General features: G+C 47.2%; 1 protein-coding gene and 1 long non-coding RNA gene across 2 annotated transcripts; one reads left to right on the plus strand and one right to left on the minus strand.

Annotated features, from left to right (window-relative positions):
- The first annotated feature begins 31 nt into the window (after positions 1-31).
- On the plus strand, positions 32-6,659 carry PHF5A (PHD finger protein 5A). Its single transcript, XM_050325127.1, has 4 exons — positions 32-302; positions 1,435-1,458; positions 2,831-2,997; positions 5,947-6,659. The coding sequence occupies exons 1-4, from the start codon at positions 251-253 to the stop codon at positions 6,034-6,036; spliced, it is 333 nt and encodes a 110-aa protein (XP_050181084.1). The 5' UTR covers positions 32-250; the 3' UTR covers positions 6,037-6,659.
- Positions 471-11,127, minus strand: LOC126645124 (uncharacterized). Its single transcript, XR_007630078.1, has 4 exons — positions 11,024-11,127; positions 8,193-8,446; positions 1,797-1,901; positions 471-746 (listed from the first exon to the last, which is right to left on the minus strand). It is a non-coding gene; the product is annotated as an uncharacterized LOC126645124 (long non-coding RNA).

The following is an 11,127-nucleotide window of genomic DNA, read 5'->3' on the forward strand; positions in this document are numbered from 1 at the left end:
ACACATCCGCCACAGGGAGGGGGTCCTGGGCTGCAATGCGGGGCTCCCCCGGGCGGGGGGAGTCGGGTGGCGGAGCGGCTCCCTAGAGGAGGATTTATCTCGGCAATCTCCCGCGTTTATCTGCTCGGCGACGGTGCTTTGTCAGGCGCAGGGCTCACCCCGGCCAGGACCCGGGGGCGGCGCGGCGGTGAGCGCTCGGCGGGCCGCAGCGGCAGAGGCAGCAGCAGCGTCGGGCGGGTGTCGCCTCGCCATGGCCAAGCACCACCCGGACCTCATCTTCTGCCGCAAGCAGGCGGGCGTCGGTGGGTCCCGGGGCACGGGATGGAGGGGTCCCCTCGCCCCTTTTCCCGCCGCGGGGCGAGCGGGAGGCGCGCGCGCGCGCGCGTGGGGCCCGTCAGCGGCCGTTGGGTGCGCGCGCGGCCTGGGCGGTGGGGGAGGGGAGAGGGAGAGGGGCTCCTTCCCTCGCTCCTTCCCTCCCTCCTTCCCTGCTTTATTTTCGTTTTATTTCCCTGCCCCGCCGTGCGTTATGGCTCCAGCAGCACTTGGGAGCATCCTTCTGGCTGCGAGATAAGTTGTCTTCCAGGTTATGCCTGAAGGAAGGAGATGTATCCTTGTCGCTTCTCGGTCAGAATTTGCCCAGTTGAGTCTTAAAGAACTCTTATAGAAAATTAGAAGTCGAGGCATCCCTTGCAGGTTTTCGTCGCTCCTTGGAAAAGCATATTTAAGAAGCAGCTTTTCTGCGAGATCTGTAAACACAAAATATTCGGCAGCACTGTGCAGAGGAAACCTCCTTTTAGAACACTCAGTCCTTCTAACCTAATCTGTCTGTGTTGAAAATTAATCTTCTGACAAATCCCTTGTCTCCCAGACCCCAGCTGAGTTACTGTTTACTCTTTGTGAATCTGGACATCTGGTCTTTGGAACTTGATATTTATGACATTTATCCAAGTTCCTAACACCATTGTTGTGAGTTTCCTACACAAGTGACAAGACTTCTAAGATACATATAACTACTTTCATGTTTGGAAGTGTAAAAGGCTATTTTGGCTGCCTTAAATAAACACTTGATTTTATTTTTTTTTCCTCCCATTTAAACCGGTGTAAAAGCTATGCCAAGACTCTTGCACAGGATTTCCTTCAGTCAGGCACATTGGCTGTGTTTGAAATGGAATATTGAATGTAGGTTTTCGTACTGCCAATGGGTGTCATTGTGCGTTCACAGCGCATCGAAACTTTGATCTTGGTAAATGTCTCTAGCACGATATGTACTGCTTATTATAAATATGTTTGTATTTATGCTCAGATTGTTTCTGTGGTTTACCTGATCACTGCAGAAGATAACTCTGACATTCAAGCTCTGTAGTTACTTAGATTTTTGTCCTGCTTCTGCCTCAAATAACTTTTTTCTTCTTTTTCTTTTTTGTTTTTTAACAGCAATTGGAAGACTTTGTGAAAAATGTAAGTATAGCTTCAACATATAGTTGCTTGAGAGCATAGTGCTGTGGTTAGAATATGCAGTTTGGATTCAGAGGTCGGATTATTCTGTTTTTGCTTTAACCACAAACTTGATGTTATTCTTTGAGGTGGGAAGAATTACTTGCATGTTGCAAGTGAAACTGAAGGAATACTTAAAAAATTATGAGCTCAAAACGCAAATGCAGTCCTAGGGTATGTACTGCCAGCATTTCCAGTGGCTGAGGCTGTGGTGACTGCTTGAATGGGTCCTTGTATATCTATAATGCAGAAATATCAGCCTGATCATTTTAAAGCAGGGGTTAAAAATGGCTTCATCATACCTCGAGAAACGTTCTTCTTTCTGTCTGTAGAAGAAAAAATGGATGGAGAACCTCTAAAGTTAGAGCAGGAAAAAAAACCCCACAGAATCAAATGCCAGTGCTCAGCTGTAAAAGGGAAGAAAGATCTGTTGTTATATCCTTGTGGGGGAACAAAAGACATAAGGTCAGTGGTTTGCGACTCAAAAGTAGTATGAAAGTAGTAAAGTGCGAAAAGGACAGTCAAGCAAAAGATCATTTTCAAGAGTGCCTGGCAGTGAAACAGATTCCCATTGGTAATAGCTGAGGGCTGTCATGCTGGAGATTTAAGAGCAGGTTAGGTGAGCCGTTTGCAGGAGTCAGGATTAGATACCTTGGGAACTGGTAATAGGATATGAAGCCTTTTCATCCATAGGTCAGTGTTTTGGATAAGGCCCAACACAGCAGAAAGTGGCAGTGGCATGTGATGGCTCCTTGCCTGTGTGATATGAGTGCTTGAATTTCACCCAGTTCCTTGTGAGAGAGCAAGAGCAACTCTGTGAAATGGCTGTTTATGCCAGCTTGCCCTTTCTTTGGCCTTCTCACGGATGAAGGATTAAAGGGACCATGAGTACAGTCTCTTATCTCTTTGAGGACAATAACTCCATACTTTTGTTGATGTGGCACTGTGGAAGTAGCTTACACTGCTGCTTCTGTGTATGTAAGGACACTAGTCTTGCCAGTCCAGCATTTTTTTTGCAAGTGAAAAATTCAGGAAAAGTAGTAGCATGATCAAAGCAAGTGTTGGCTAATCACAAAGAAGTAACTTTGGTTTTCTTCTCTGATTGTGAATGTATGAATAAATTTAAAAAGCCTCAAATGTTGTAGGCTACTGCCCCCTGTTCCTCTCAAGTCTTAGCGCAAATACAAGGTTGTGCCCTGTACAAGATAAATTTCTGCAGTTCAGTGGTATTGTCTTTGAGTGTACAGGCGAGTTCTTTCACTAGGAAGCTTTTTCTCTTCGATGTGGGGGTGGAGAAAAGGACATTCCGTAACCAAAGGCTCTGCTGTGCTTGCAGGTGATGGCAAGTGTGTGATCTGTGACTCCTACGTGCGGCCCTGCACCCTGGTGCGCATCTGCGACGAGTGTAACTACGGCTCGTACCAAGGGCGCTGCGTGATCTGCGGGGGCCCGGGAGTGTCTGACGCCTACTACTGCAAGGAGTGCACCATCCAGGAAAAGGATGTAGGTCATCATCCCGATTTTACTTAGTAGCCATGCTTACCTTTAAGGGGCGTGGAGCTCCTGAAATTCGTGTTGGGACATGGGATGCTTGGCACCGGTTTGCAGTACCTCATACCTTTCTTCCCCTGTTGATAGTTCCCGCTGTTTGCAAAGCATTTTGAGATATTGCAGCATTTTGAGGTATGGTAACTCTCTTTGTCCCTAAGGATCTCTGACTATTTTGCGCACTCACAGTTGTTTCCTCCCCACACTGCTTGTTACCACATCAGGTTGTTACCTTGCTGCAACATCTCCAGCCTAGATTTCACTAGGGTCAGAAATATTCCAGACACTGCACAGGCAGTGGCAAAAGCAGCTTCTCACTACAAGTCCATTATCAGCCACTGACCAAGGGCACATATGGTACTGGAATCAAAACCTTTGTTTTCCATACAATTTATATTTTCTTTTTATTTTTTTTTTTTTTGAATGGTCCGTACTGTAGACTTCTCTCTGCTAACACTTTTTGATGTAATGGTCCCTTTTGTCTGTAGTCATTGCTATAATCTTTTTATAATCTTGTGCTGAAAGATAGGCACTGCACATGTGAAATGAGGCAGCTGTTCACCTCTTCTAGGGCTTTTGTTAATAATCCAACACAAGGAGTGCAGGCCATGAAGAACTGCAATGAAGTATTAGAAAGACCTCAGGGAAGAGCAAGAACATGACATTTGCAGTTCCAATATTCCCAAAACATGGGCCTGATGACTGTTAAAGTGTCTGTTAAAGGCTGTTTCAGTTTTGGTGCTTTGCAGATGTCATTTCATGCACACCCTAATGACAGATGTGCTGAGAGAATGGTTCAAACTGATTTACAGGAATGTCCTCAGCTGACTGAGTTGCTGGTTTAATTCTCTGCAGTGCCTGTGTATTCTCTAGAGGCCTTCAGCTAAATCCAGGACAGGGGCAGGTCTTCATTTGAATTTAGTCATTAGATCTGACAGGACCATAATCTTTTCCATACCTGAACATGGATATAAGTGCCGTGATGGTGGTGCTGCCTCCTACTTTAGAAATGCAGCGAGAACCAGTAGTTTTCTTGACTTGACTTTGGAACAAAGACACCTGGCTTCATAAGTCATGAGTAAAATAGGCTTGGTTTTATTTTTATCAATTCATATGGATTTCCAACAGGTGTTTTTCATAACCTAAGCTCACCTGTAGCTTATCATGTCTGGTTCAGGTGTGAAATAGCCAGCTGCTCTGCAAGGGAGAACTGTAGAAAACAGAGCTAGAGGAGAATTACAGGTCTGGAGTATTTTGACACCTGGGTGAAGGTTGCTGTGAGCAAAGACAGTTGATCTGTAGCAGCAAACTCAAATGTTAGGTATTGCTGCAGATCTGAAACAGCAGATTTGACATGATTGAGTTGTGGGATTGAAAAGTGCTGGCACAAGTGTAGGGTACCCAGAAAGGGGCTGCTTGTGCTGCTGCCTGTCACAAATATGGTATCTGGTGCTGACGTGAATGAGAAAAACAGGGGAAGATCTCTCTACCTGAAGCTTTTACTGTCCAAAGTTTCAGCCACAGCACTTCCATCATTCTCAGAGAAAGACTGAAGAAGATAGTGAAGCAAGAAAGCAAATACAGAAATGAAGGGAGGAGGTGGAATGCTACTGGGCACCAGGCAGAGGGCCTGGTTACTCTCGATTCATTGGTTCTGGTGAAGAGAGGGATGAAGAGCTGATTCAGTCTGTGGTAAGGGCCAGAATCCCACCTTGTCACCCAGTATACCTGTGAGTTGCAAAAAGTAATCTTTTCTTGGGGACAGGAGCATGCTCACGTGCTGCCTTCTTAGGAGGAGGTGGAAGAACGAACATAGCCCTGCAATAATGCTGCCAAGATTGTCACAGATTCCCTGGATCGTGGGAGACAAGGCTTGGAAGAGTCCTACTATTGAGGTTCAAAATCAAATAAGGAGACAGTAGCTAGAAAGGGGTTGTGGCATTTCTAGGTGTGTGGGGGAAGGATGATTTCTGTTCCCCACCTCTCCTGATATTTCTACCATGCAGACCCTCCCCAGCAGATTATATCTCCGGCACCGGAGCTGGACAGCTTGGGTGCAGATTCCACAGCATCTGACATCTGCCCAGAGGCTTTCTAAATCTAATGCACTCAGGCTTACACATCAGCCAAGGATACACATTCCTCTGCCTGCTGGGCCCCTCACAGCTGCTGTGAAAAAACATTTTGCTTTTAAGAATTATGCAGATGCTGGGCTCAGGTGGCCCATGGACAAATGTTCCCTAGTACATGAAGAGGTGCAGCTCTGAATTTGTTTTTTCAACCACACCTCTGAGGTGGGTCGTCCCCCCCCTCCCCTTGCTTTTCTTGTGGCTTTTTTTCTCATAATCTACTGGAATTCAGGTACAAAAACTTATCTGTGTAGCTGCTGTGGGCAGCTGTCCTCTCCCAAGATGACCATACAGCCTCTGCAGTAATTGATCCGGGAAATCTGAGATTCAGTTCTGCTGTCACAGCTGAGAGGAGCTCCTATACACAAGAATGGCTTGGTGACATCTAAAGCAGCAAGATTCTTTTTGACTAAGGAGGGGAAAGGTTATTCCTCTGGGCCCTATAAATCCTGTGTATCCTAATTTAGAAAGAATTCAGTCTTGAGGCACTGAGCATCCTTTTCATTAAACTGCTGATGTTAGATGAGCTGTTTTCCATCTCAGCTTTGAGGAAGAGAATGTCCTAGAGTAGTCCTGAAAAGGCATCCATACTCTTCTCTGTTCCACTGTCTTACTGGTAACCAGCACTGGAGGGCAGTTTGTCTGCACAAGTGTTTGAAATATGTGTTGAGGACAGGGCGAGGAGCGTGGGAACTGAGAACCTACTAGAACTGTGCAAGTGATGACATTGTTCTGTGTTCACCCATCTCCTAACCTACATCTTCTCTTCTTACAGAGAGATGGTTGCCCTAAGATCGTCAACCTGGGCAGTTCCAAGACAGATCTTTTCTATGAAAGGAAAAAGTATGGCTTCAAGAAGAGGTGATCCTATCTGTACATGGTTATACCTCCTGCCAGGTTGGCAAGAGGGTCTTGGAACATCTCTGGACTTTACTATTATTGGAAACCGGTTGATTATGTTTTTCTAAAGCAGTACAGATTCAGTAATATACTTGGGGCTGGAGAAGTAACAGACTGAATGACGCTGAAACCTGATCAGAACCAACCATCAGCAAGAGCAGATGAGGATTACTGTCTCTTGCCTTTGCAGAAGCTCTGCAAGTAGTTGCCTCAACTCTCTTTACAAAGCCTGGTGGGCAAGCACTTGCAGACGGAGGAAACCAGCTCAGTAAAAAGCAAGTGTCGTTTCAGGTGTGGAGAAAGATCTTGCGGTTGTTCTTACTGGGCTATTTGAAATTGCCCCATGCATCAGTGTTGAAGAACAGAGCACCAATCCCATGTGTCTGCTCCCCTCCTCCATTCCTCCAGTATATTTCCATGCTGCCCTGTTTTGTAAGGAACCTGCTCATGGCTGGTGCCTTCCTAGGGAGAGCACAGCTGTTCCATGTTTTTTTTGTCAGATTAATCCAAGGCCCCTTCTTGTAACCATTTCTGTAGGATGCGTACCAATAAAGCTTTTCGTTTGGGTTTTTATTTTTTGTACAACAAGGATTTCTCTCTGGTTCATTCTGTGCCTAGCCTCTCTGGAGCTTTCTGGGGACACGCAGGATTAGCCCAGCTAGTCCTGCACAATGGGTTATCTGGTTTCTGACAGTGTCTGCTTATGGCCACGTGACCTTGCTGCAAGGAGCTTCAGGGAACGGCTATCGCTTTTGTCTGCCTGTGATCCCGGCCACTGATCATTTTGTCCTGTAGCATGAGGATCGCTGAGCTTGTAACCCTTATCCTAGCTAATACGGCTGTGGATGTTGTTTCACCATGCAAACATCCAATCCCTTTCTAAAACCTACTAAGCTATTTGACTCGCTATCCTGTTCTTGTGAATAAGTTAAAGCCTTCCCTGCTGTAATGGGAAACCAACTATTGTGTTCTGGGCTATTGGCCGTGTGCGTGCTGGAAACCAGAGGCTGCTTGTTTGTCAAATACCAGTACAGGCTAAAAGCAGTCTGTTGGCTCAGCAGAGATCTGGAAATGGGCGCCTTTGTGCAGAAGCGGAACTGAGCTCCCTGTGGGTGTGTACACTCCTCAGATGGTTAAATTATGGTCATAGCTCAGTGTGCCCTGTAGCCTTTAAAGTCCTCCTAGTCTGAGCAGTGTGAGCTACAGTAACAGGGTTGTCTTTGCGTGGTCTTGGGGTACAGAGCTCGTTCTGTGCCTCTTCCAGGATTTCAGCTGTTCCCCTGAGGCCAGTACAAATTCCTTTAACTCCTCTCTGACTTAAATGCCTCTATTACCTGCTCTAACTATATAGGTGTTTCATGTAAGAGTGAAAATGTGCAGATAAGTTGTGATCATCCTTCCCTTTAAAGTCATTTTTCCCTGCTGCAGACAGCTTTAGCTATGACTGGCCCTGCAGCTATCTCAGCTGCTCCTCCCTCTCCTGCCCCCAGCTATTAATTCTGTCAGGTTTCTCTTCCAAGCGTTTTGCAGTCCTGAGCGTATCTGTACGTCTTCTTCCCTGCACCATGGTTCCCCTACACAGCTTCTTGTTAATTTTTTACGAATGTGGATGCCATTTGCCAAGAGATTCAGAGCAATCTGGCTCTTTGATTACAGCAATCCCACTGTCTCAAGGTAGTTCTACCTGAAAAAGTAACTGCCTCTTGCTCCCGACTGGGAAGTCCATGTCAGAGCCATTATCAGCTGTGTTAAATTCTGTATTTCTTTAAAAGCAGGGCAGGACATGCAGATTTTTTGTACCTGGAACTTTATCACTTCAACCAGAATTTATCACTTGCCCTCAGTCAGGCCACCCAAATTATCGCACTAGGAATGCGGGTTTGTACGTACTTTTTTTCTTTCCTGGAAGTTTCAGATGACACAAGTTTTTTGGTGAAGGTAGTGAGAAATGAAGTTAGGAATTATTTTTTTGTCCCCTAGTGCAGGGACCCCTAGAAGAGCTAATTTCAGAGCAGCCCTTGTTCCTAATCATTTAGCAGGATCAGCCAGGCAGGGGTTGCTATAGAGATACAAGTTTCCCCATCCCTTCCCCCATTCCCAAAAACAGCTAAGCATACTTACTTTCTTGGCACTCCTGATGCCCTCACGCTGACTGCTGGATATATCGGTCTCCGTTCTGAGAGTTAAGCTGCCATTTCTAGTTGTTCTGAGTCACTGGGCAGGTGGAGAGAGGGAGGGACAGGCTTTTTCCCCTTTGCCTTGTTTGCTCAGACAGCTCTGGGGAGAATGCCAAGTGCTGCTGGTGCTCAGATCAGTTCAGCGCCGTTGCCTTCCTGGTACTTTCAGAGCATGGATGGGACATTGCCCTGAAGCTGCTAATTCAGACAAGGGTAATGGATACATTTCAGTAGCCCTGAAAAACACAGCCTTGCTTGCTTGGTAATGGTTTATGTTCACCAGTAAATGATAGCCAGGCAGGGCACCTAGAAAAGTGCAGTATTTTTTTACCTCAATAGATTTTAAAGTACTTGTCCAGGAGAAGGAGATTGCCTTGCAGTACTGGAGACCAGAGCACATGCTAAAAGGGCGAGCTTCCCCTCAGGGGGGGTATGAGACGAGACACATCCTGCTGTGTGCAGGCCAAGCTCTGGGAGGGCTTCATCAGACCATGGAGTCTTAAGCTGCCAGATTCAGGGGCTCCCTGGCTGCCAGCTGCGAAGCACTTGCATGGCAACTGCAGGGAATGGTGGGAGGAACAGGGACCACTTTGTCAATGTGGCAGCTGAACTCCCATGGTGCTGCTGCTTGCCAATCCTAATGGAGCTAAATGTATCTTCTTGCTGTTACTTTTCTAGGTAGGGTTATTTTTGTCAATCGAAAGGATGTTGTGTAATAAGTAAAAAAAATCCCTTAATTTCAAATATTTACACTGAAGGAGAGAACATGGGACCTCTTGGCCTATTAAGTAATTTGCCACTGTTGCCAGTGCTAACAAGTGTGTTCTGAAATGTAGGTGTTCCTTGTTACACACCCCTTCAGACCGACTGCCAGCCACAGCTACCGCTGAGCTCAGCAAATAGCTCCGTAACACGCTTCCAGTCCTTTGAATCACCTAGACCTTGTCTTGACAAGCCTTTGAGCCCCAAGCGTTACTTTTCTTTAAAAAAACCAAACCAAACCAAAAAAAAGGTAGGTGAAGGCCTGAAGTCTGCCTGTGAGCTTTCCGTGCAGGAGCTGTGTGGACAAAATCTTGCTTCTGAAACCTTCTCTGCACAGGAGCTGTTATTTTCTCATAATGGGCATCAGCTGGAGATGTTTGCCTTTTCCAACAGCAGGAAAGAGTTTTTCATTTCCTTGGGATTGTCATGTGACTTGAACGTGCAGAGGATTCAGGGTACGGCAGTGTTAATTATGCCCAATTATAATCTGACTGCCCTTCCTTGGCATTAAATAACCCAACCAAACGGGCTCTGGCCGGCGGCTTGGCAATTCCTTCCCTCCCTGTGCGCACATGACGCCGTAGCTTTGCTTTGACGTAATAGCCAAATGGCAGGGAATGTGGGAGCAGATCCTGTGACAGAATTCCTCTGCCTGCATGTGTACCAGGACAACGCCATAATTAAAGGAGCACGGTCAAGGCGCAGGTATTTTAAAGAGCCCTACTGTGTGACACCCTCTTAGTAACACCTTATTAAAACAGTAAAAGAATTTTAGAAATGTAATTTTTTTTTTTTTTTTTTTGCTTAATGATGCTAAAAATAGCTCAGTCATTTTGATTTCCTGGTCTCTGGCTGACAGCATGATTTTGTTTCCAGCAAAGCAAGGGAATAATAGAAAAAAAGAGATGTGTTCTTTTGTAACTAAATTCCTCTTAAAGTAAGAGTGATGAAAAATAAGGCTGCTCATAATAGCTCTCATAAATCTTCCCCTTCTCCCTTCCACTGCAGAAAAAAAAAACACCCAAAACCAAAACAAACCAACCAAAACACTTGAAAAGTTGTTGGTTTTTTTCCTTTAATCAGTGGGAAAATGAGTAAAGCTGGCTGCTGTAGTGCTGTGGCTGGGAAGGAGCTTTAACAGATTTCTTAATGCGTGGCATTGGCTGGCCTCAAGAAGTACTCTTCTGTGGCAAAGGTAAAGGGGTCCTGAGTGAGTGAGGACTAACCAAACCGAGAAGGATGCTGAGGCCCATTGTGGTAAGGGGACAAGAGAAATACTTTGCATTTTTGCACTTGGGAGATGGTTGTCAGGCCAGCAACCCCTGTTGCAACAGGGACTGTGGTAATGCTTGGGTCACCAAGACCGGTTCTCCCTCCCCCTCTGCTTTGTCAGCACTGAAAGAGCCTGGAAACGCTGTTCTTGGTGTCCCTTCCCCTGGTTTGGAGTTCTACTTTGATCAAATGCTGCCTTGAGTGTGGACAACCAGGACCCTTTTCAAGTGGTGTGTGCGCAAGGTGGTATGACCTTGGACTGTAAAATACGCGTTCTGGGGGTGCCCTTAGGCATTTTCTTCATTTTCCTGGAACTAGTAATGGGTCTGATTTAAAATACAGGGTGCAGAGCTGTGTGTGGGACTGAGTGCCTTCAGCGTGCCAGGGGGCGGCTGTGGCTCAGCCTTTGGGGGTGTAGGTGCCCGCCATTGGCCCCTGGCCCCGGGACTGTCCGTCGCCACGGCCATCCTCCCCCAGGGCCCCACGTAACCCCGAGCCTGCGAACACCCCGCCGTACGGTTCGGGGTCACCGCGGACAGCCGGGACACGCCGCGGCCGCCCCGGCCACTACATCTCCCGGCGGCCGCCGCGCCGCGCCGGCACCGCCCCCGCGCACACCCCCCCGGGCTCACTGGCTGAGGCAGCGCTCCAATCCGGAGGCGCCGCCGGGCCCGGCCAGCCAATGGGGAGGCTGTTGCTAACACGCCGCAGTTATTTTTAGCACGGCCGGCGCTCGCGTACCTTGCGGGTCTCTCGTCTCCGCCGTGGCCGGGCCTGTCCTCCTCCGCTGGGGGCGGAGGCACACGGGCGTGCGGTGACAAAGTAGTCCGTGTGCCGGGGGGCGG

Source organism: Myiozetetes cayanensis, unplaced genomic scaffold (assembly GCF_022539395.1).
Source record: "Myiozetetes cayanensis isolate MyiCay16 unplaced genomic scaffold, myiCay2020 scf3, whole genome shotgun sequence".
NCBI classification, from domain to species: domain Eukaryota; kingdom Metazoa; phylum Chordata; class Aves; order Passeriformes; family Tyrannidae; genus Myiozetetes; species Myiozetetes cayanensis.